Genomic DNA, 26,810 nt, shown 5'->3' on the forward strand with positions numbered 1-26,810 from the left:
GTCGAATAATATTTCTAATAGTTTCAATACATACTATAAATGGTATAAGAATTGCAGGAGTTCCTTGAGGAACTAAATGAGCAAATATATGTTGAGTATTATTAATTCATCCAAATAATATAAAACATAATCATAAAGGTAAAGCTAATGTTAAAGTTAAAGTTAAATGACTAGTACTAGTGAAAATGTAAGGAAATAAACCTATAAAATTATTAAAAAGAATTATTGAAAATAAAGAAACAAAAATAAAAGTAGAACCATTAGCTCCTAAAGGTCCTAATAAATTTTTAAATTCTTTGTGAAGAGTTAAAAGAATATTATTTCAGAAAATATGATATCGAGAAGGCATTAATCAATATATAGAAGGAATTATTAAAATTCCTAAAAATGTTCTTAATCAATTTAATGAAAGATTAAAAATACTAGATGAAGGGTCAAATACAGAAAATAAATTTGTTATCATTTTCAATTTAATGAATTTGTAGAATATGTTTTGTTAATTAAATTAGATTTAGGTATAGAAGGAATATATGAATAATAGTTTATTATATTAAAAATCATGAAAGTGATTGAGAAAATAATAAATAGGCTTAATCAACCAATAGGGGCTATTTGAGGAATTAAAAAATATTAATAAATTAATAATTTTAGTTTGACAAACTAATGTTATATTTTAACTAATTTTTTAAATTCATTAGAAGTAAGTGCTAATTTACTATAAAATGGTTTAAGAGACCAGTACTTGCTTTCAGTCATCTAATGAAGAATTATTATTTGAAATTCATTTAATAAAATAATTTACTGGAATTCTTTCAATTACAATTGGTATAAAACTATGATTTGCTCCACAAATTTCTGAACATTGACCATAAAATAATCCAGGGCGATTAATTAAAAAATTAGTTTGATTTAATCGACCTGGAGTTCCATCAACTTTTACCCCAAGAGCGGGAACTGTTCATGAATGAATTACATCTGCAGCAGTTACTAAAATTCGAATTTGTGAATTTATAGGTAAAATTACTCGATTATCTACATCTAATAATCGAAAATTTTCTAAATTTAATTCATTTGTTGGAATTATATAAGAATCAAATTCAATATTATTAAAATCTGAATATTCATAGCTTCAATATCATTGATGACCAATTGCCTTTAATGTAATTGAAGGTTCATTAATTTCATCTAGTAAATATAAAAGTCGAAGAGAAGGAAAAGCAATAAATAGTAAAATAATTGCAGGAAGAATTGTTCAAATAATTTCAATTGTTTGACCATGAAGTAAAAATCGATTTACATAATTGTTAAAAAATAAGGTAAATATTAAGTATCCAACTAGTACTGTAATTATTACTAAAATTAAAAGTGCGTGGTCATGAAAAAAAATTAATTGTTCTATTAAAGGAGAAGAACTATCTTGTAAACCTAAATTTGCTCATGTTGACATTAGTTTCTAATAAAAGTAAAATACTTTATATATGGAGCTTAAATCCATTGCACTAATCTGCCATATTAGAAATTTACTAATAAAGGCAATTCATTATAACTATGTTCAGCAGGTGGTGTATTTTGTAATCATTCAATTGAAGAATTTAGTTGAATTGGAAAGATTACTTGACGTTGAGAAATTAAACTTTCTCAAATAATATAAAATAAATATAAAATTCCTAATAATGAAATAGTTGAACCAATTGTAGAAATAACATTTCATGCAGTATAAGCATCTGGATAGTCTGAATATCGTCGAGGTATTCCAGCAAGTCCTAAAAAATGTTGAGGGAAAAAAGTTAAATTTACTCCAATAAATATAATTACAAATTGACTTTTTAAAAGTTTATTATTTATTGTTAATCCAGTAAATAAAGGATATCAATGAACAAATCCTGCTATAATAGCAAATACAGCTCCTATTGATAAAACATAATGAAAATGAGCAACTACATAATATGTATCATGTAAAATAATATCTACTGAAGAGTTAGCTAAAACTACACCAGTTAATCCTCCAACTGTGAATAAAAATACAAACCCTAAAGCTCATAAAATAGCTGGTGAATAAGTTAATTGAGCACCATAAAGTGTTGCAAGTCATCTGAAAATTTTGATTCCAGTAGGTACAGCAATAATTATAGTTGCTGAAGTAAAATAAGCTCGAGTATCAACATCTATTCCAACTGTAAATATATGGTGAGCTCAAACAATAAACCCTAATAAACCAATTGCTAATATTGCATAAATTATTCCTAATGACCCAAAAGTTTCCTTTTTACCTGATTCTTGACTAATAATATGAGAAATTATTCCAAATCCAGGTAAAATTAAAATATAAACTTCTGGATGACCAAAAAACCAAAATAAATGTTGGTATAAAATTGGATCTCCACCTCCTGCTGGATCAAAGAAAGAAGTGTTTAAATTTCGATCTGTTAATAATATAGTAATAGCACCAGCTAAAACAGGAAGAGATAATAAAAGTAATAAAGCAGTAATTACAACTGATCAAACAAATAATGGTATTCGATCAAATGTAATTCCTGTAGCTCGTATATTAATTACAGTAGTAATAAAATTTACAGCTCCTAGAATTGATGAAATTCCTGCCAAATGTAAAGAAAAAATAGCTAAATCAACAGAAGCCCCACCATGTGCAATATTTGAAGATAAAGGTGGATATACGGTTCAACCAGTTCCAGCTCCCTTTTCTACTATTCTTCTAACTAATAAAAGGGTAAGAGCAGGAGGAAGTAGTCAAAAACTTATATTATTTATTCGAGGGAAGGCTATGTCAGGAGCTCCAAGTATTAATGGAACTAATCAATTTCCAAATCCTCCAATTATAATTGGTATAACTATAAAGAAAATTATAATAAATGCATGTGCAGTAACAATTACATTATAAATCTGATCATCACCAATTAATGCTCCAGGATGTCCTAATTCTGCTCGAATTAAAATTCTTAAAGAAGTTCCGACTATACCTGATCATGCTCCGAAAATAAAGTATAAAGTACCAATATCTTTATGATTAGTAGAAAATAACCATTGTTGCGATTAAATGGCTGAAGTTTAGGCAATAGATTGTAAATTTATTTATGAGAATCGTTCTCTTTAATCAATGGCTTTATAGTCAATAATGACATTAGACTGCAATTCTAAAGGAGTAAAATTTTACTAAGGCTTAAAAGATTATTCTTATATTTATAGCTTTGAAGGCTATTAGTTTATTTAACTTAAAACCTTAAAATAAATAATATAAGGATAAAGTTAAAAATAAACCAAAAGTTGAAATATATGAATATCTTAGTAAAGTTTTCATATAAGAAAATTTATAAAATGAATGTATTAATCAATTATTTTCATTATAATTTAATATAAATGCACTATAACATAATCGTATATAAAAATATAAAGTAATTAAAGTTATTAATACTATAAATGTTAAAATAAATAATTGATTATTTAATGTTAAAGATTGAATTACTAAAAATTTTGGTAAAAATCCTAAAAAAGGAGGAAGTCCTCCTAAAGATAATAAATTAAAAAATAAAAAAAATTTAATATTTTTATCAAAAAAAAATAATGAAAATAGTTGATTAATATAAGAAATTTTAAATATATTAAATATAAATACTATAGAAAAAGTCAAAAAAGTGTAAAATAAAAAATAAATTAATCATAAATTTCTGTTAAATATAGCAGCTAATATTCAACCTAAATGATTAATTGAAGAATAAGCTATTAATTTACGCAATGAAGTTTGGTTTAAACCTCCTAATGCACCAATTAAACTTGATAAAATAATTCTAATGATAATTAATGGTTTAAAGATAATATAAGAAATTAACATTAAAGGAGCAATTTTTTGTCAAGTTATCAAAATTAAAGCATTAACTCATGATAATCCTTCTATTACATTAGGGAATCAAAAATGAAAGGGAGCTGATCCTCTTTTTAACAAAAGAGAGGAAAAAATAATTATTTCTATTAAATAATTTGAATTAATTCTTTTTGAATTTAATAGAAATAAAATTACTGCAAATAAAAATACAGAAGATGCTAAAGCTTGAGTTAAAAAGTATTTTAATGATGCTTCAGTAGATATTAATTTATTATCTCTTATTAGGGGGATAAAAGCTAACAAATTAATTTCTAAACCTATTCAAGCTCCTAGTCAAGAATTAGCAGAAATTGAAATTAATGTTCCTATTATTAAAATAATTAAAAATATAATTTTTGACGAATTATTAAAAATTAAAAAGAAAAGGATTAAAACCTTTATAAATGGGGTATGAGCCCAGTAGCTTAATTAGCTTATCTTTTTAAGTATATTTTGGTGTACGATGCACAAAAGTTTTTGATACTTTTAGAAATAGTTTAATTCTATTAAATATAATGAATGTAATATAATTACATGATCTACTCTATCAAAGTAGTCCTTTTATCAGGCAATTCATTAACTGTAAAGTTTTCATATCCATTTTTTTTTTTTTTTTTTTTTATATATTTATAAATTTTTTGAGGATTTTTTTTTTAAAAAAAATATTATAAATAGTTTAAATTAATAATAAAATTTAGTATTATTTTTGTAAAAATTGAAAAATTTTTAAATTTTAATAAATTATTATTAAATAATTAATTTTTGCATTTATATATATATAGAAATTTCTATATACAATTTTTATATATAATCTAAATATTTATATATTTATATATATATATATATATTTATAAATATATAGATAATATATAAATATTAATTTATAAATAATTTATATATTAATAGATAAATATATAAATATTAAGATATTCTTAAATAGAAAGATAGAGGGACATTAAAGAATTCTCCGGACTAATAACCTTAACATAATTGTTGTAAATTTTTTTTTGCTCTGGATTAATAGATAAATATTGATTAATTAAATATTTATATATATATATCTATCTATTAATCCTATATTGGTATATCTATTTAAGTTCGTAAAATTGAACCTTCAATATATTTTTGAGATACCCCTAATTTTTATAAAATTCTATACATTTTTAATATAAAATAATTACTAAAATTAATTAAAAAATTTTTAAAATATTTAATTTTTAATAAAAAAAAATTCTTAAAAAATTGAAAAATTTTTAAATTTTAATAAATTATTATTAAATAATTAATTTTTGCATTTATATATATATAGAAATTTCTATATACAATTTTTATATATAATCTAAATATTTATATATTTATATATATATATATATATTTATAAATATATAGATAATATATAAATATTAATTTATAAATAATTTATATATTAATAGATAAATATATAAATATTAAGATATTCTTAAATAGAAAGATAGAGGGACATTAAAGAATTCTCCGGACTAATAACCTTAACATAATTGTTGTAAATTTTTTTTTGCTCTGGATTAATAGATAAATATTGATTAATTAAATATTTATATATATATATCTATCTATTAATCCTATATTGGTATATCTATTTAAGTTCGTAAAATTGAACCTTCAATATATTTTTGAGATACCCCTAATTTTTATAAAATTCTATACATTTTTAATATAAAATAATTACTAAAATTAATTAAAAAATTTTTAAAATATTTAATTTTTAATAAAAAAAAATTCTTAAAAAATTGAAAAATTTTTAAATTTTAATAAATTATTATTAAATAATTAATTTTTGCATTTATATATATATAGAAATTTCTATATACAATTTTTATATATAATCTAAATATTTATATATTTATATATATATATATATATTTATAAATATATAGATAATATATAAATATTAATTTATAAATAATTTATATATTAATAGATAAATATATAAATATTAAGATATTCTTAAATAGAAAGATAGAGGGACATTAAAGAATTCTCCGGACTAATAACCTTAACATAATTGTTGTAAATTTTTTTTTGCTCTGGATTAATAGATAAATATTGATTAATTAAATATTTATATATATATATCTATCTATTAATCCTATATTGGTATATCTATTTAAGTTCGTAAAATTGAACCTTCAATATATTTTTGAGATACCCCTAATTTTTATAAAATTCTATACATTTTTAATATAAAATAATTACTAAAATTAATTAAAAAATTTTTAAAATATTTAATTTTTAATAAAAAAAAATTCTTAAAAAATTGAAAAATTTTTAAATTTTAATAAATTATTATTAAATAATTAATTTTTGCATTTATATATATATAGAAATTTCTATATACAATTTTTATATATAATCTAAATATTTATATATTTATATATATATATATATATTTATAAATATATAGATAATATATAAATATTAATTTATAAATAATTTATATATTAATAGATAAATATATAAATATTAAGATATTCTTAAATAGAAAGATAGAGGGACATTAAAGAATTCTCCGGACTAATAACCTTAACATAATTGTTGTAAATTTTTTTTTGCTCTGGATTAATAGATAAATATTGATTAATTAAATATTTATATATATATATCTATCTATTAATCCTATATTGGTATATCTATTTAAATTCGTAAAATTGAACCTTCAATATATTTTTGAGATACCCTTAATTTTTATAAAATTTTATATATTTTTAATATAAAATAATTACTAAAATTAATTTAAATTTTTTTTTAAAAAAAAAAAAAAAAAAAAATCCTGGGATTTTTTTTTATTGTTGTAAATTTTTTTTTATTCCTAATTATAATTATTTAATTTGTATTAAAATTAACTGTAAAGTTTTCATATCCATTTTTTTAAAAATTATAAAAATAAAAAAAATTCATTAACTGTAAAGTTTTCATATCCATTTATATATGTATATATATTAATTTAATAAATTTATGAAGGGGAATAAATTTAATTTAATTAATTATATATATATATATATATATATATTTATGAATATGTGTAATATATGTGAGGAAATACTAATTTTTGTTATTAATATAATATATAAATTTTAATTATATATATATAAGTTAATTAAAAATTTATATTTATTTTTATAAATAGTTTAATTCTATTAAATATAATGAATGTAATATAATTACATGATCTACTTTATCAAAGTAGTCCTTTTATCAGGCAATTCATTAACTGTAAAGTTTTCATATCCATTTTACTAATTAAGTTTATTTATATAATTTATTAATTAGAACTTATATAAATATTATTTAGAATTTTTTATTTTTAAAAGTTTTATTTTGGCTTATTAATTTATTATTAGTTTAATTTATATGTAAATTTTTGTAAGAGTTAGTATTTATTTTAATAATAAATATAATCTTTATATTCGCAGTAATTAGTTTTATTAATTAAAGAAATTTAGAAATAGTAATATTAAATAGTATTGGCTAAATTTGTGCCAGCAGCCGCGGTTATACGAATAATGCAAATAAATTTTATTAGTATAAGTTAAATTGTTTAATTTATAATAAAAAATAATTTATTAAGTGAAATTTTTAATTTATTAATTATTATATATAATTTTAATTGAAGCTTAAAAATTTTAATTAAAAACTAGGATTAGATACCCTATTATTAAAAATGTAAATATTAATACTTAGGTAGTAATAGTTATGTTCTTCAAACTTAAAAAATTTGGCGGTATTTTAGTCTATTCAGAGGAACCTGTTCTGTAATCGATAATCCACGATGGACCTTACTTAAATTTGTTTAGTTTATATACCGTCGTTATTAGAATATTTTATAAGAATGTTAATTTTCATAATTTTTAAAAAGAAAATATATCAGATCAAGGTGTAGCTTATATTTAAGTAGAAATGGGTTACAATAAATTTATTTATATGAATTTAAATTTGAAATATTTAATGAAGGTGGATTTGATAGTAAAATTATAAAGATTAATAATTTGATTTTAGCTCTAAAATATGTACACATCGCCCGTCACTCTTATTATTAAGATAAGATAAGTCGTAACATAGTAGATGTACTGGAAAGTGTATCTAGAATGCAATTTAAAGCTTAATTAGTAAAGTATTTCATTTACATTGAAAAGATTTTTGTGCAAATCAATATAAATTGATTAAATTTTATTTATTAATTCTTTTTTTTAAAAAAAATTATTATATTAAAAATAATTATAAAATGTAAATTTTTAGTATTTTATAAAGAAAAAATAATTTAAATGATAGTTTATTAGTATTGTAAAAGAAAATTGAAATAATTTGAAAAATTATTATTGTAAAAGAAAATTTAATTTATTGTACCTTGTGTATCAGGGTTTATTAAATAAAAATTAAATAGTTAATTTTCTCGATTTTAAAAGAGTTAATATTTTATAAAAGTTAATGTGGTAAAATTATTTTAAATAAAATATTAGAAATGAAATGTTATTCGTTTTTAAAGGTATCTAGTTCTTTAAGAAATAAATTTAATTTAGAAATTTTATATTATTTAATTAAATAAATTAATTAAATAAATATTTAATTTTAATATAATATGGGATAAGCTGTATTATAAATTTTTAAAAATATTTAAATAAAATAATAAATATAGATTTAGAAATAGTTATTATTAATAAAAGTGTTATAATTTATTTTATAAAATAAATTATTTATTTAAATTTTAAATTTTTATTAAAGTATTAATTTTAATTTTAAAAATTAAAAAATAATGGTAAAATTAGTATATATTATTGTAATAATAAATAAATATGAAAATTTTATATAAAGAACTCGGCAAAATTGTAATGTTCGCCTGTTTAACAAAAACATGTCTTTTTGAATTAAATTTAAAGTCTAGCCTGCCCACTGAATTATTTAAATGGCCGCAGTATCCTAACTGTGCAAAGGTAGCATAATCATTAGTCTTTTAATTGAAGGCTGGTATGAATGGTTGGACGAGATATTAACTGTTTCATATAAATTTATAATAGAATTTTATTTTTTAATCAAAAAGTTAAAATATATTTAAAAGACGAGAAGACCCTATAAATCTTTATATTTAGATTATTATATTTTTTTAGATAAATTTTAATATAATAATTAATAATATTTTATTGGGGTGATATTAAAATTTAATAAACTTTTAATTTTATTAAATCATTAATTTATGAATAATTGATCCGTTAATAACGATTAAAAATTTAAGTTACTTTAGGGATAACAGCGTAATTTTTTTGGAGAGTTCATATCGATAAAAAAGATTGCGACCTCGATGTTGGATTAAGAAATATGTTTAGGTGTAGCCGCTTAAATAATAAGTCTGTTCGACTTTTAAATTCTTACATGATCTGAGTTCAAACCGGCGTAAGCCAGGTTGGTTTCTATCTTTAAAAAATTAAAATATTTCAGTACGAAAGGACCTAATATTTGATAAATAATTATTTAATAAATTGAATATTATTAATATGTATATACTATTTTGGCAGATTAGTGCAATAAATTTAGAATTTATTTATGTAATTTATATTACAAATAGTACATGTTTTATTTAGAAAATTTGTTATTTATTGTTGGAAGATTATTATTAATTATTTTTGTTTTAGTGAGAGTAGCTTTTTTGACACTTTTGGAACGAAAAGTTTTAGGTTATATTCAAATTCGTAAAGGACCAAATAAAGTTGGTATTATAGGAATTCCTCAACCTTTTTGTGATGCAATTAAATTATTTACAAAGGAACAAACTTATCCATTATTATCAAATTATATTTCTTATTATTTTTCTCCAATTTTTTCTTTATTTTTATCTTTATTAGTCTGGATATGTATACCAATATTTATTAAATTATTTTCTTTTAATTTAGGTTTATTATTTTTTTTGTGTTGTACTAGATTAGGTGTTTATACAGTTATAATTGCTGGTTGATCATCAAATTCAAATTATGCTTTATTAGGGGGATTGCGAGCAGTTGCTCAGACTATTTCTTATGAAGTTAGTTTAGCATTAGTTTTATTAAGTTTTATTTTTTTAATTGGAGGATATAATATATTAATATTTTATAAATATCAATTATTTATTTGATTTTTGTTTTTTATATTTCCAATAGCTTTAGTATGATTTAGAATTTCTTTAGCTGAAACTAATCGTACTCCTTTTGATTTTGCAGAAGGAGAATCAGAATTAGTTTCTGGGTTTAATGTAGAATATAGAAGTGGAGGATTTGCTTTAATTTTTTTAGCTGAATATGCAAGAATTTTATTTATAAGAATATTATTTTGTGTAATATTTTTAGGGAGAGATGTATTTTCATTTACTTTTTATTTAAAATTAACTTTTGTTTCTTTTATATTTATTTGAGTACGGGGGACTTTACCGCGTTTTCGGTATGATAAATTAATATATTTAGCTTGAAAGAGTTTTTTACCTTTTTCGTTAAATTTTTTGTTATTTTTTGTAGGATTTAAAATTTTTTTAATCTATTTATTATAGTGAAATTTTTTTAGTAAAGTTAATAGAAAATTTAATTTCTATCTTATGTTTTCAAAACATATGCTTAATTCAAGCTCATTAACTAATTTAATAGATTATCTCATCATTTAGTAATTAAAGGATTAATTATAAAATATAAAAAATAAATAATAGTAAGAATTTGTCCTACTAATACATATGGAGTTTCAACAGGTCGTGCTCCAATTCATGTTAATAAAATTACTGTAACTACTATAATTCAAAATATAATTTTATTAATTGGGTAAAATTGAATTCCTCGGAATTTTCTTAAATGATAAAATGGTAGAATAGCTAAAATTGCAATTGATAAAACTAAAGCAATTACTCCTCCTAATTTATTAGGAATTGATCGTAAGATTGCATAAGCAAATAAAAAATATCATTCTGGTTGAATATGAACTGGGGTAACTAAAGGGTTAGCAGGAATAAAATTATCTGGATCTCCTAATAAATAAGGATTAATTAAAACTAATAAGATTAAAATTATTGTTATAATAATAAATCCAACAATATCCTTATATGTGAAATAAGGATGAAAAGGAATTTTATCAATATTAGAATTTAATCCAATAGGGTTATTTGATCCAGTTTCATGTAAAAATAAAAGATGAATTATTGTTATTGCTAATACAATAAATGGTAAAATAAAGTGAAATGTAAAGAATCGAGTTAATGTTGCATTATCAACAGCAAATCCTCCTCATACTCATTGTACTAAATCAATTCCTAAATAAGGAATTGCTGATAATAAATTAGTAATTACTGTAGCTCCCCAAAAAGATATTTGTCCTCAAGGTAAAACATATCCTATAAATGCTGTTCCTATTACTAAAAATAGAATTACTACTCCTACTAATCATGTTGGAGTAAATAAATAAGATCCATAATATATTCCTCGTCCTACATGTAAATAAATACAAATAAAGAAAAAACTTGCACCATTAGCATGTAAAGTTCGTAATAATCATCCATAATTTACGTCTCGACAAATATGATTAACTCTATTAAAAGCTAAATTAATATCTGCAGTATAATGTATGGCTAAAAATAATCCTGTAAGGATTTGAATAATTAAACATAATCCTAAAAGAGATCCAAAATTTCATCATGAAGAGATATTTCTAGGAGCTGGAAGGTCTACTAAAGCATTATTTGCAATTCTTAAAATTGGGTGTTTAAGTCGTAAAGGTTTATTCATTAGTTTAATTAAATATTGGTCGTAAAGGTCCCTTAAATAAATTAGTAATTTTTACAATTGCAATTAATGTAATTAATAAATAATTTATTAATAAAATTGTTAATAAATTAGTTGGATAATTATATAATTTATTAAGGGATAAAGAATTTTCTATAATAAAGGAGTTTAAATTTGTAATTGAGTTAACTTCTATATTAAAATATTGTATTAGAATATTTTTGTCAGAAAGATATAAAATAAATATTATAATAAAAAAAATTATTATTGAAGTTAATATTAATTTAATTGAAAAAGAAAATATTTCATTTGAAGCTAAAGAGGTTACATAAATAAATAAAACTAATATTCCTCCTAAAAATACTAAGAATAAAATATATGAAAATCAAAATCTTTTAGATATTAATCCAGAAGATAATGAAACTAAAGTAGTTTGAATTAATAAAATTAATCCTATAGCAAGTGGATGTTTAATATTTATAAAAATTAAATTGAAAATAAATATAATAGTTATTAAAATTCATTGTATAATATCAAGACAAGAAATAGTTTAATTATAAAATATTAATTTTGGAGATTAATGATAAAGAGTTTCTTTTTTCTTGAAGTTTTAAAAGAAAAATTCTTATTTTTGGTTTACAAGACCAATGTTTTTATTAAACTATTAAAACAAATGTTAATAATTTTAAATTGAAGTTTACCTAGAATTTTATTTATTATAGGAGTATTTACTTTTGTATCAAATCGAAAGCATTTATTATCAATATTATTAAGATTAGAATATATTGTTTTAAGATTATTCTTTTTATTATTTATTTATTTAAATATATATATATTTGAAAATTTTTTTAGAATAATATTTTTAACTTTTAGAGTATGTGAAGGTGCTTTAGGTCTTTCAATTTTAGTTTCAATAATTCGAACTCATGGAAATGATTATTTTCAAAGATTTAATATTTTACAATGTTAAAAGTTATTTTCATAATTATTTTTTTATTTCCATTATGTTTTATAAAAAATTTATATTGAATGGTTCAAAGTTTTATATTTTTAATTAGTTTTTTATTAATTTTAATAAATATGTATAGAAATTATTTCATATCTATTTCTTATTTATTTGGAATAGATATAATTTCATACGGATTAATTTTGTTAAGACTATGAATTGTAGCATTAATAATAATAGCAAGAGAATCAGTTTTTAAATATAATAATTATACTAATTTATTTATATTTAATTTGATTTTATTATTAGTTTTATTAGTATTAACTTTTAGAAGAATAAATTTATTTATATTTTATTTATTTTTTGAAAGAAGATTAATTCCTACATTATTTTTAATTTTAGGTTGAGGATATCAACCTGAACGTTTACAAGCAGGTGTATATTTACTATTTTACACTTTATTAGTTTCTTTACCAATATTAATTGGAATTTTTTATTTGTACAAAATAGCAAATACAATAAATTTTTATTTATTAAATAATTTCATATTTAATTATGAAATTTTATATTTTTCTTTAGTTATAGCATTTTTAGTAAAAATACCAATATTTTTAGTACATTTATGATTACCAAAAGCTCATGTTGAAGCTCCAGTATCTGGTTCAATAATTTTAGCAGGAATTATATTAAAATTAGGAGGTTATGGTTTATTACGTGTATTTCCTTTTTTACAAATATTAGGTTTAAAATTTAATTATATTTGAATTAGAATTAGATTAGTAGGAGGAGTATTAGTAAGTTTAACTTGTTTATGTCAGACTGATTTAAAGGCTTTGATTGCTTATTCATCAGTTGCTCATATAGGAATTGTTTTAGCAGGATTAATAACTTTAACATATATAGGAATTTGTGGTTCTTATACTTTAATGATTGCTCATGGGTTATGTTCTTCTGGATTATTTTGTTTAGCTAATATTACATACGAACGAATAGGAAGTCGAAGTTTATTAATCAATAAGGGTTTATTAAATTTTATGCCTTCAATAAGATTATGATGATTTTTATTAAGTTCAGCAAATATAGCTGCTCCTCCTACATTAAATTTATTAGGAGAAATTTCTTTAATTAATAGAATTGTTAGATGATCATGATTAACTATATTAATATTATCTCTTTTATCTTTTTTTAGAGCTGCTTATACTTTGTATTTATATGCTTATAGACAACATGGAAAGGTTTTTTCTGGAGTTTACTCTTTTAGAGGAGGAAAAGTTCGAGAGTATTTACTTTTATTTTTACATTGATTTCCTTTAAATCTATTAATTTTAAAGAGAGATATATGTATATTATGATTATGTTTAAATAGTTTAAAAAAAAATATTGATTTGTGGTGTCAATGATAAGATTATGTCTTTTTAAATCGTGAAATATTTATCAATTTGTACAATTAGATTTTTTTCATTATTTTTTTGTAGATTATTATCATTTACAATAGGAATAATTTTTATTATAAATGATTATTCAATTTTTATTGAATGAGAAGTTGTATCTTTAAATTCTATAATAATTGTAATAACTATTTTATTAGATTGAATAAGATTAATTTTTATATCTTTTGTTTTAATAATTTCTTCTTTAGTAATTTTTTATAGAAAAGAATATATAGAAAGTGATTATAAAATTAATCGATTTATTATATTAGTATTAATATTTGTTACTTCTATAATATTATTAATTATTAGTCCAAATTTAATTAGAATTTTATTAGGGTGAGATGGGTTAGGATTAGTATCTTATTGTTTAGTAATTTATTTTCAAAATGTAAAATCATATAATGCTGGGATGTTGACTGCTTTATCAAATCGAATTGGTGATGTAGCTTTATTATTAGCAATTGCATGAATATTAAATTATGGGAGTTGAAATTATATTTTTTATTTAGAAGTAATAAAATCTAATTTTGATATAATAATTATTATAAGTTTAGTAATATTAGCTGCTATAACTAAAAGAGCTCAAATTCCATTTTCTTCTTGATTGCCAGCTGCTATAGCTGCTCCAACTCCTGTTTCAGCTTTGGTTCATTCTTCTACTTTAGTTACAGCAGGAGTATATTTATTGATTCGGTTTAATATTTTATTAAGAAATACTTGAATAGGAAATTTATTATTATTGTTATCAGGTTTAACAATATTTATAGCTGGATTAGGAGCTAATTATGAATTTGATTTAAAGAAAATTATTGCTTTATCAACTTTAAGACAATTAGGTTTAATAATGAGAATTTTATCTATAGGTTTTTATAAATTAGCATTTTTTCATTTATTAACTCATGCTTTATTTAAAGCTTTATTATTCATATGTGCGGGAGCAATTATTCATAACATGAATAATACTCAAGATATTCGTTTAATAGGAAGTTTATCAATAATAATACCTTTAACATCTTCTTGTTTTAATGTAGCTAATTTAGCTTTATGTGGAATACCTTTTTTAGCTGGATTTTATTCAAAAGATTTAATTTTAGAAATAGTATCTTTTTCTTATATTAATCTTTTTTCTTTTTTCTTATTTTTTTTTTCTACTGGATTAACAGTATGTTATTCTTTTCGATTGGTATTTTATACAATAACTGGAGATTCAAATTTTTCTTCTTTAAATATATTAAATGATGAAGGTTGAGTTATATTAAAAAGTATAATAGGTTTATTAATTTTAAGAATTTTTGGGGGGAGTATATTAAGATGATTAATTTTTCCAAGTCCTATAGTAATTATTTTACCTAAAACTTTAAAGTTATTAACATTATTTGTTTGTATTATTGGAGGAATAGTAGGATATTTAATTTCTAATGTGTCATTATTTTTTATAAATAAGGCATTAAATAATTATAAATCTTCTTATTTTTTAGGTTCAATATGATTTATACCTTATATTTCAACTTATGGAATTATTAATTATCCTTTAATTGTAGGTAAATTAAGAGTTAAATCTTTTGATCAAGGTTGATCTGAATATTTTGGAGGACAACAACTTTATTATAATTTAGTAAAAAATTCTCAGTTAAATCAAATATTACAAAATAATAATTTAAAAATTTATTTATTGAGTTTTATTTTCTGAGTAATTATTTTATATATGTATATAATTTATTTTTATTCAAATAGCTTATATTTAGAGTATGACACTGAAGATGTTATGGAGATTAATTTAATCTTTGAATATTGTGAATATTTTTTAGTAATTTATAAAATAAAATTATTTAATTTTACAATGAAAATGTAATGTTTTATTTTTAAACTATATAAATAGAAGTATAAATGGAATTTAACCATTAAAAGAAAAAAGTTAGCAGCTTTTACTTGAACATCATACTTCTTTAATTGGAGGAATAATCTCAATTCTATCATTAACAGTGATAAGCCGCTTTTTGGCTTCAATTAAAAAAAATCCAGGATAGAATAAGGGTATATAATACCTAAAATTAGGTCGAAACTAATTGCAATAAATCGCTTCATATTCAAGGTAGATTGAATAAGTCAATACTTTTTGAATGCAAATCAAATGTTATAATTAACTACAACCCTAATTTGATCAGTTTAATATACCTTGATTTCATTCATGATATAAACCTAAAAGTAAAATTAAAATAAAAATAATAGAAGTAATTGTTCAAGTTAATAAATTTGAAAATTTGATAATTAAAATAATAGGGAGAATTAAAGCAATTTCAACATCAAAAATTAAAAAAATAATTGTAATTAAAAAAAATCGTAATGAAAATGGAATTCGAGAGGAGGATTTAGGATCAAATCCACATTCAAATGGAGATGCTTTTTCTCGATCTACAATTGTTTTTTTTGATAAAATTGATGCTAATAATATTACAATTATTGAAATGATTATAATAATTAAACTAATTGATAAAATAGAAAAAATTATCTATACTATCTATGATAGACTATATGATTGGAAGTCAAATATACTTTTTATATTATATAGATAATAAATTAACCTCCTCATCAATAAATTGATACATAAAGGAATAATCAAACAATATCAACAAAATGTCAATATCAAGCAGCTGCTTCGAATCCAAAGTGATGATTTATTGAAAAGTGATTATTTAAGTGACGAATTAAACATACTAATAAAAAAGTTGTTCCAATTAATACATGAAGTCCATGAAATCCTGTTGCTATAAAAAATGTAGACCCATAAACAGAATCAGCAATAGTAAAAGGAGCTTCAATATATTCGTATGCTTGAAGTATTGTAAAATATACCCCTAATAATACTGTAAAAAATAATCCTTGAGTAGTTTGTGAATGATTATTTTCTATTAAACTATGATGAGCTCATGTTACTGTAATTCCTGAAGTTAATAAAATTACTGTATTTAATAAAGGAATTTGAAAAGGATTAAAAGGGGTAATTCCTATAGGAGGTCATATTGCTCCAAGTTCAATTGAAGGGGATAAACTTCTATGAAAAAAAGCTCAAAAAAAAGAAACAAAAAATAAAACTTCAGATAAAATAAATAAAATTATTCCTCATCGTAATCCTGTAGTAACAGCTAAAGTATGAAGTCCTTGAAATGTACTTTCACGTGATACATCTCGTCATCATTGATAAACTGTTAAAATTGTAATAATATTTCCTAATAAAAATAATGAATTATCATATTGATGAAATCATTTTACTAATCCTGCAACTGTAGTTATTGCACCAATTGAAGCAGTTAAAGGTCATGGGCTATAATCTACTAAATGAAATGGGTGATTTGAATGAGTTGACATTAGTTTACTTCACTAGAATATAATGTTCTTAAAACAGCAAATACATAAGATTGAATTATAGCTACAGCTGATTCTAGAACTAATAATGCAATTTGGGTAATTAATAAGAATCCTAGTAAAATAGATGACAATGAAGGACCAGTATTTCCTAGTAATGTAAGTAATAAATGTCCAGCAATTATATTAGCAGTTAATCGAACTGCTAAAGTTCCTGGTCGAATAATATTTCTAATAGTTTCAATACATACTATAAATGGTATAAGAATTGCAGGAGTTCCTTGAGGAACTAAATGAGCAAATATATGTTGAGTATTATTAATTCATCCAAATAATATAAAACATAATCATAAAGGTAAAGCTAATGTTAAAGTTAAAGTTAAATGACTAGTACTAGTGAAAATGTAAGGAAATAAACCTATAAAATTATTAAAAAGAATTATTGAAAATAAAGAAACAAAAATAAAAGTAGAACCATTAGCTCCTAAAGGTCCTAATAAATTTTTAAATTCTTTGTGAAGAGTTAAAAGAATATTATTTCAGAAAATATGATATCGAGAAGGCATTAATCAATATATAGAAGGAATTATTAAAATTCCTAAAAATGTTCTTAATCAATTTAATGAAAGATTAAAAATACTAGATGAAGGGTCAAATACAGAAAATAAATTTGTTATCATTTTCAATTTAATGAATTTGTAGAATATGTTTTGTTAATTAAATTAGATTTAGGTATAGAAGGAATATATGAATAATAGTTTATTATATTAAAAATCATGAAAGTGATTGAGAAAATAATAAATAGGCTTAATCAACCAATAGGGGCTATTTGAGGAATTAAAAAATATTAATAAATTAATAATTTTAGTTTGACAAACTAATGTTATATTTTAACTAATTTTTTAAATTCATTAGAAGTAAGTGCTAATTTACTATAAAATGGTTTAAGAGACCAGTACTTGCTTTCAGTCATCTAATGAAGAATTATTATTTGAAATTCATTTAATAAAATAATTTACTGGAATTCTTTCAATTACAATTGGTATAAAACTATGATTTGCTCCACAAATTTCTGAACATTGACCATAAAATAATCCAGGGCGATTAATTAAAAAATTAGTTTGATTTAATCGACCTGGAGTTCCATCAACTTTTACCCCAAGAGCGGGAACTGTTCATGAATGAATTACATCTGCAGCAGTTACTAAAATTCGAATTTGTGAATTTATAGGTAAAATTACTCGATTATCTACATCTAATAATCGAAAATTTTCTAAATTTAATTCATTTGTTGGAATTATATAAGAATCAAATTCAATATTATTAAAATCTGAATATTCATAGCTTCAATATCATTGATGACCAATTGCCTTTAATGTAATTGAAGGTTCATTAATTTCATCTAGTAAATATAAAAGTCGAAGAGAAGGAAAAGCAATAAATAGTAAAATAATTGCAGGAAGAATTGTTCAAATAATTTCAATTGTTTGACCATGAAGTAAAAATCGATTTACATAATTGTTAAAAAATAAGGTAAATATTAAGTATCCAACTAGTACTGTAATTATTACTAAAATTAAAAGTGCGTGGTCATGAAAAAAAATTAATTGTTCTATTAAAGGAGAAGAACTATCTTGTAAACCTAAATTTGCTCATGTTGACATTAGTTTCTAATAAAAGTAAAATACTTTATATATGGAGCTTAAATCCATTGCACTAATCTGCCATATTAGAAATTTACTAATAAAGGCAATTCATTATAACTATGTTCAGCAGGTGGTGTATTTTGTAATCATTCAATTGAAGAATTTAGTTGAATTGGAAAGATTACTTGACGTTGAGAAATTAAACTTTCTCAAATAATATAAAATAAATATAAAATTCCTAATAATGAAATAGTTGAACCAATTGTAGAAATAACATTTCATGCAGTATAAGCATCTGGATAGTCTGAATATCGTCGAGGTATTCCAGCAAGTCCTAAAAAATGTTGAGGGAAAAAAGTTAAATTTACTCCAATAAATATAATTACAAATTGACTTTTTAAAAGTTTATTATTTATTGTTAATCCAGTAAATAAAGGATATCAATGAACAAATCCTGCTATAATAGCAAATACAGCTCCTATTGATAAAACATAATGAAAATGAGCAACTACATAATATGTATCATGTAAAATAATATCTACTGAAGAGTTAGCTAAAACTACACCAGTTAATCCTCCAACTGTGAATAAAAATACAAACCCTAAAGCTCATAAAATAGCTGGTGAATAAGTTAATTGAGCACCATAAAGTGTTGCAAGTCATCTGAAAATTTTGATTCCAGTAGGTACAGCAATAATTATAGTTGCTGAAGTAAAATAAGCTCGAGTATCAACATCTATTCCAACTGTAAATATATGGTGAGCTCAAACAATAAACCCTAATAAACCAATTGCTAATATTGCATAAATTATTCCTAATGACCCAAAAGTTTCCTTTTTACCTGATTCTTGACTAATAATATGAGAAATTATTCCAAATCCAGGTAAAATTAAAATATAAACTTCTGGATGACCAAAAAACCAAAATAAATGTTGGTATAAAATTGGATCTCCACCTCCTGCTGGATCAAAGAAAGAAGTGTTTAAATTTCGATCTGTTAATAATATAGTAATAGCACCAGCTAAAACAGGAAGAGATAATAAAAGTAATAAAGCAGTAATTACAACTGATCAAACAAATAATGGTATTCGATCAAATGTAATTCCTGTAGCTCGTATATTAATTACAGTAGTAATAAAATTTACAGCTCCTAGAATTGATGAAATTCCTGCCAAATGTAAAGAAAAAATAGCTAAATCAACAGAAGCCCCACCATGTGCAATATTTGAAGATAAAGGTGGATATACGGTTCAACCAGTTCCAGCTCCCTTTTCTACTATTCTTCTAACTAATAAAAGGGTAAGAGCAGGAGGAAGTAGTCAAAAACTTATATTATTTATTCGAGGGAAGGCTATGTCAGGAGCTCCAAGTATTAATGGAACTAATCAATTTCCAAATCCTCCAATTATAATTGGTATAACTATAAAGAAAATTATAATAAATGCATGTGCAGTAACAATTACATTATAAATCTGATCATCACCAATTAATGCTCCAGGATGTCCTAATTCTGCTCGAATTAAAATTCTTAAAGAAGTTCCGACTATACCTGATCATGCTCCGAAAATAAAGTATAAAGTACCAATATCTTTATGATTAGTAGAAAATAACCATTGTTGCGATTAAATGGCTGAAGTTTAGGCAATAGATTGTAAATTTATTTATGAGAATCGTTCTCTTTAATCAATGGCTTTATAGTCAATAATGACATTAGACTGCAATTCTAAAGGAGTAAAATTTTACTAAGGCTTAAAAGATTATTCTTATATTTATAGCTTTGAAGGCTATTAGTTTATTTAACTTAAAACCTTAAAATAAATAATATAAGGATAAAGTTAAAAATAAACCAAAAGTTGAAATATATGAATATCTTAGTAAAGTTTTCATATAAGAAAATTTATAAAATGAATGTATTAATCAATTATTTTCATTATAATTTAATATAAATGCACTATAACATAATCGTATATAAAAATATAAAGTAATTAAAGTTATTAATACTATAAATGTTAAAATAAATAATTGATTATTTAATGTTAAAGATTGAATTACTAAAAATTTTGGTAAAAATCCTAAAAAAGGAGGAAGTCCTCCTAAAGATAATAAATTAAAAAATAAAAAAAATTTAATATTTTTATCAAAAAAAAATAATGAAAATAGTTGATTAATATAAGAAATTTTAAATATATTAAATATAAATACTATAGAAAAAGTCAAAAAAGTGTAAAATAAAAAATAAATTAATCATAAATTTCTGTTAAATATAGCAGCTAATATTCAACCTAAATGATTAATTGAAGAATAAGCTATTAATTTACGCAATGAAGTTTGGTTTAAACCTCCTAATGCACCAATTAAACTTGATAAAATAATTCTAATGATAATTAATGGTTTAAAGATAATATAAGAAATTAACATTAAAGGAGCAATTTTTTGTCAAGTTATCAAAATTAAAGCATTAACTCATGATAATCCTTCTATTACATTAGGGAATCAAAAATGAAAGGGAGCTGATCCTCTTTTTAACAAAAGAGAGGAAAAAATAATTATTTCTATTAAATAATTTGAATTAATTCTTTTTGAATTTAATAGAAATAAAATTACTGCAAATAAAAATACAGAAGATGCTAAAGCTTGAGTTAAAAAGTATTTTAATGATGCTTCAGTAGATATTAATTTATTATCTCTTATTAGGGGGATAAAAGCTAACAAATTAATTTCTAAACCTATTCAAGCTCCTAGTCAAGAATTAGCAGAAATTGAAATTAATGTTCCTATTATTAAAATAATTAAAAATATAATTTTTGACGAATTATTAAAAATTAAAAAGAAAAGGATTAAAACCTTTATAAATGGGGTATGAGCCCAGTAGCTTAATTAGCTTATCTTTTTAAGTATATTTTGGTGTACGATGCACAAAAGTTTTTGATACTTTTAGAAATAGTTTAATTCTATTAAATATAATGAATGTAATATAATTACATGATCTACTCTATCAAAGTAGTCCTTTTATCAGGCAATTCATTAACTGTAAAGTTTTCATATCCATTTTTTTTTTTTTTTTTTTTTATATATTTATAAATTTTTTGAGGATTTTTTTTTAAAAAAAATATTATAAATAGTTTAAATTAATAATAAAATTTAGTATTATTTTTGTAAAAATTGAAAAATTTTTAAATTTTAATAAATTATTATTAAATAATTAATTTTTGCATTTATATATATATAGAAATTTCTATATACAATTTTTATATATAATCTAAATATTTATATATTTATATATATATATATATATTTATAAATATATAGATAATATATAAATATTAATTTATAAATAATTTATATATTAATAGATAAATATATAAATATTAAGATATTCTTAAATAGAAAGATAGAGGGACATTAAAGAATTCTCCGGACTAATAACCTTAACATAATTGTTGTAAATTTTTTTTTGCTCTGGATTAATAGATAAATATTGATTAATTAAATATTTATATATATATATCTATCTATTAATCCTATATTGGTATATCTATTTAAGTTCGTAAAATTGAACCTTCAATATATTTTTGAGATACCCCTAATTTTTATAAAATTCTATACATTTTTAATATAAAATAATTACTAAAATTAATTAAAAAATTTTTAAAATATTTAATTTTTAATAAAAAAAAATTCTTAAAAAATTGAAAAATTTTTAAATTTTAATAAATTATTATTAAATAATTAATTTTTGCATTTATATATATATAGAAATTTCTATATACAATTTTTATATATAATCTAAATATTTATATATTTATATATATATATATATATTTATAAATATATAGATAATATATAAATATTAATTTATAAATAATTTATATATTAATAGATAAATATATAAATATTAAGATATTCTTAAATAGAAAGATAGAGGGACATTAAAGAATTCTCCGGACTAATAACCTTAACATAATTGTTGTAAATTTTTTTTTGCTCTGGATTAATAGATAAATATTGATTAATTAAATATTTATATATATATATCTATCTATTAATCCTATATTGGTATATCTATTTAAGTTCGTAAAATTGAACCTTCAATATATTTTTGAGATACCCCTAATTTTTATAAAATTCTATACATTTTTAATATAAAATAATTACTAAAATTAATTAAAAAATTTTTAAAATATTTAATTTTTAATAAAAAAAAATTCTTAAAAAATTGAAAAATTTTTAAATTTTAATAAATTATTATTAAATAATTAATTTTTGCATTTATATATATATAGAAATTTCTATATACAATTTTTATATATAATCTAAATATTTATATATTTATATATATATATATATATTTATAAATATATAGATAATATATAAATATTAATTTATAAATAATTTATATATTAATAGATAAATATATAAATATTAAGATATTCTTAAATAGAAAGATAGAGGGACATTAAAGAATTCTCCGGACTAATAACCTTAACATAATTGTTGTAAATTTTTTTTTGCTCTGGATTAATAGATAAATATTGATTAATTAAATATTTATATATATATATATATCTATTAATCCTATATTGGTATATCTATTTAAGTTCGTAAAATTGAACCTTCAATATATTTTTGAGATACCCCTAATTTTTATAAAATTCTATACATTTTTAATATAAAATAATTACTAAAATTAATTAAAAAATTTTTAAAATATTTAATTTTTAATAAAAAAAAATTCTTAAAAAATTGAAAAATTTTTAAATTTTAATAAATTATTATTAAATAATTAATTTTTGCATTTATATATATATAGAAATTTCTATATACAATTTTTATATATAATCTAAATATTTATATATTTATATATATATATATATATTTATAAATATATAGATAATATATAAATATTAATTTATAAATAATTTATATATTAATAGATAAATATATAAATATTAAGATATTCTTAAATAGAAAGATAGAGGGACATTAAAGAATTCTCCGGACTAATAACCTTAACATAATTGTTGTAAATTTTTTTTTGCTCTGGATTAATAGATAAATATTGATTAATTAAATATTTATATATATATATCTATCTATTAATCCTATATTGGTATATCTATTTAAATTCGTAAAATTGAACCTTCAATATATTTTTGAGATACCCTTAATTTTTATAAAATTTTATATATTTTTAATATAAAATAATTACTAAAATTAATTTAAATTTTTTTTTAAAAAAAAAAAAAAAAAAAAATCCTGGGATTTTTTTTTATTGTTGTAAATTTTTTTTTATTCCTAATTATAATTATTTAATTTGTATTAAAATTAACTGTAAAGTTTTCATATCCATTTTTTTAAAAATTATAAAAATAAAAAAAATTCATTAACTGTAAAGTTTTCATATCCATTTATATATGTATATATATTAATTTAATAAATTTATGAAGGGGAATAAATTTAATTTAATTAATTATATATATATATATATATATATATTTATGAATATGTGTAATATATGTGAGGAAATACTAATTTTTGTTATTAATATAATATATAAATTTTAATTATATATATATAAGTTAATTAAAAATTTATATTTATTTTTATAAATAGTTTAATTCTATTAAATATAATGAATGTAATATAATTACATGATCTACTTTATCAAAGTAGTCCTTTTATCAGGCAATTCATTAACTGTAAAGTTTTCATATCCATTTTACTAATTAAGTTTATTTATATAATTTATTAATTAGAACTTATATAAATATTATTTAGAATTTTTTATTTTTAAAAGTTTTATTTTGGCTTATTAATTTATTATTAGTTTAATTTATATGTAAATTTTTGTAAGAGTTAGTATTTATTTTAATAATAAATATAATCTTTATATTCGCAGTAATTAGTTTTATTAATTAAAGAAATTTAGAAATAGTAATATTAAATAGTATTGGCTAAATTTGTGCCAGCAGCCGCGGTTATACGAATAATGCAAATAAATTTTATTAGTATAAGTTAAATTGTTTAATTTATAATAAAAAATAATTTATTAAGTGAAATTTTTAATTTATTAATTATTATATATAATTTTAATTGAAGCTTAAAAATTTTAATTAAAAACTAGGATTAGATACCCTATTATTAAAAATGTAAATATTAATACTTAGGTAGTAATAGTTATGTTCTTCAAACTTAAAAAATTTGGCGGTATTTTAGTCTATTCAGAGGAACCTGTTCTGTAATCGATAATCCACGATGGACCTTACTTAAATTTGTTTAGTTTATATACCGTCGTTATTAGAATATTTTATAAGAATGTTAATTTTCATAATTTTTAAAAAGAAAATATATCAGATCAAGGTGTAGCTTATATTTAAGTAGAAATGGGTTACAATAAATTTATTTATATGAATTTAAATTTGAAATATTTAATGAAGGTGGATTTGATAGTAAAATTATAAAGATTAATAATTTGATTTTAGCTCTAAAATATGTACACATCGCCCGTCACTCTTATTATTAAGATAAGATAAGTCGTAACATAGTAGATGTACTGGAAAGTGTATCTAGAATGCAATTTAAAGCTTAATTAGTAAAGTATTTCATTTACATTGAAAAGATTTTTGTGCAAATCAATATAAATTGATTAAATTTTATTTATTAATTCTTTTTTTTAAAAAAAATTATTATATTAAAAATAATTATAAAATGTAAATTTTTAGTATTTTATAAAGAAAAAATAATTTAAATGATAGTTTATTAGTATTGTAAAAGAAAATTGAAATAATTTGAAAAATTATTATTGTAAAAGAAAATTTAATTTATTGTACCTTGTGTATCAGGGTTTATTAAATAAAAATTAAATAGTTAATTTTCTCGATTTTAAAAGAGTTAATATTTTATAAAAGTTAATGTGGTAAAATTATTTTAAATAAAATATTAGAAATGAAATGTTATTCGTTTTTAAAGGTATCTAGTTCTTTAAGAAATAAATTTAATTTAGAAATTTTATATTATTTAATTAAATAAATTAATTAAATAAATATTTAATTTTAATATAATATGGGATAAGCTGTATTATAAATTTTTAAAAATATTTAAATAAAATAATAAATATAGATTTAGAAATAGTTATTATTAATAAAAGTGTTATAATTTATTTTATAAAATAAATTATTTATTTAAATTTTAAATTTTTATTAAAGTATTAATTTTAATTTTAAAAATTAAAAAATAATGGTAAAATTAGTATATATTATTGTAATAATAAATAAATATGAAAATTTTATATAAAGAACTCGGCAAAATTGTAATGTTCGCCTGTTTAACAAAAACATGTCTTTTTGAATTAAATTTAAAGTCTAGCCTGCCCACTGAATTATTTAAATGGCCGCAGTATCCTAACTGTGCAAAGGTAGCATAATCATTAGTCTTTTAATTGAAGGCTGGTATGAATGGTTGGACGAGATATTAACTGTTTCATATAAATTTATAATAGAATTTTATTTTTTAATCAAAAAGTTAAAATATATTTAAAAGACGAGAAGACCCTATAAATCTTTATATTTAGATTATTATATTTTTTTAGATAAATTTTAATATAATAATTAATAATATTTTATTGGGGTGATATTAAAATTTAATAAACTTTTAATTTTATTAAATCATTAATTTATGAATAATTGATCCGTTAATAACGATTAAAAATTTAAGTTACTTTAGGGATAACAGCGTAATTTTTTTGGAGAGTTCATATCGATAAAAAAGATTGCGACCTCGATG

General features: G+C 20.1%; 11 protein-coding genes across 11 annotated transcripts in view; 4 read left to right on the forward strand and 7 right to left on the reverse strand.

Moving 5' to 3' along the window:
• The window catches only part of LOC131996665 (antigen 5 like allergen Cul n 1-like), a 51,918-nt gene that overhangs the window by 10,995 nt on the left and 14,113 nt on the right, over positions 1 to 26,810 (forward strand). The gene's annotated exons all lie outside the window — the stretch shown is intronic.
• LOC131996658 (cytochrome c oxidase subunit 1-like) lies at positions 763 to 3,030 on the reverse strand (the record flags this gene model as incomplete). Its single annotated transcript, XM_059366306.1, is given in 1 exon segment — positions 763 to 3,030. A coding segment is annotated over 1 exon segment (1,455 nt), but the record flags the coding sequence as incomplete, so codon positions are not given.
• Positions 3,226 to 4,478, reverse strand: LOC131996919 (NADH-ubiquinone oxidoreductase chain 2-like). Its single transcript, XM_059367119.1, is given in 3 exon segments — positions 3,226 to 3,237; positions 3,347 to 4,301; positions 4,459 to 4,478. Coding segments are annotated over 3 exon segments (987 nt in total).
• Positions 9,462 to 10,429, forward strand: LOC131996666 (NADH-ubiquinone oxidoreductase chain 1-like). The gene is given in 1 exon segment (XM_059366314.1): positions 9,462 to 10,429. A coding segment is annotated over 1 exon segment (576 nt). The 5' UTR covers positions 9,462 to 9,476; the 3' UTR covers positions 10,053 to 10,429.
• Positions 10,508 to 12,169, reverse strand: LOC131996920 (NADH-ubiquinone oxidoreductase chain 6-like; the record flags this gene model as incomplete). Its single annotated transcript, XM_059367120.1, is given in 1 exon segment — positions 10,508 to 12,169. A coding segment is annotated over 1 exon segment (522 nt), but the record flags the coding sequence as incomplete, so codon positions are not given.
• On the reverse strand, positions 10,508 to 12,233 carry LOC131996661 (cytochrome b-like). Its single transcript, XM_059366309.1, is given in 1 exon segment — positions 10,508 to 12,233. A coding segment is annotated over 1 exon segment (819 nt). The 5' UTR covers positions 11,644 to 12,233; the 3' UTR covers positions 10,508 to 10,824.
• LOC131996921 (NADH-ubiquinone oxidoreductase chain 4-like) lies at positions 12,805 to 13,942 on the forward strand (the record flags this gene model as incomplete). The annotated part of the gene is given in 1 exon segment (XM_059367121.1): positions 12,805 to 13,942. A coding segment is annotated over 1 exon segment (927 nt), but the record flags the coding sequence as incomplete, so codon positions are not given.
• On the forward strand, positions 14,041 to 15,744 carry LOC131996659 (NADH-ubiquinone oxidoreductase chain 5-like). The gene is given in 1 exon segment (XM_059366307.1): positions 14,041 to 15,744. A coding segment is annotated over 1 exon segment (840 nt). The 5' UTR covers positions 14,041 to 14,428; the 3' UTR covers positions 15,269 to 15,744.
• Positions 16,590 to 17,385, reverse strand: LOC131996663 (cytochrome c oxidase subunit 3-like). Its single transcript, XM_059366311.1, is given in 1 exon segment — positions 16,590 to 17,385. A coding segment is annotated over 1 exon segment (777 nt). The 3' UTR covers positions 16,590 to 16,608.
• LOC131996657 (cytochrome c oxidase subunit 1-like) lies at positions 18,362 to 20,629 on the reverse strand (the record flags this gene model as incomplete). The annotated part of the gene is given in 1 exon segment (XM_059366305.1): positions 18,362 to 20,629. A coding segment is annotated over 1 exon segment (1,455 nt), but the record flags the coding sequence as incomplete, so codon positions are not given.
• Positions 20,825 to 22,077, reverse strand: LOC131996922 (NADH-ubiquinone oxidoreductase chain 2-like). The gene is given in 3 exon segments (XM_059367122.1): positions 20,825 to 20,836; positions 20,946 to 21,900; positions 22,058 to 22,077. Coding segments are annotated over 3 exon segments (987 nt in total).

This window comes from Stomoxys calcitrans, chromosome 4, assembly GCF_963082655.1.
Source record: "Stomoxys calcitrans chromosome 4, idStoCalc2.1, whole genome shotgun sequence".
NCBI lineage: Eukaryota > Metazoa > Arthropoda > Insecta > Diptera > Muscidae > Stomoxys > Stomoxys calcitrans.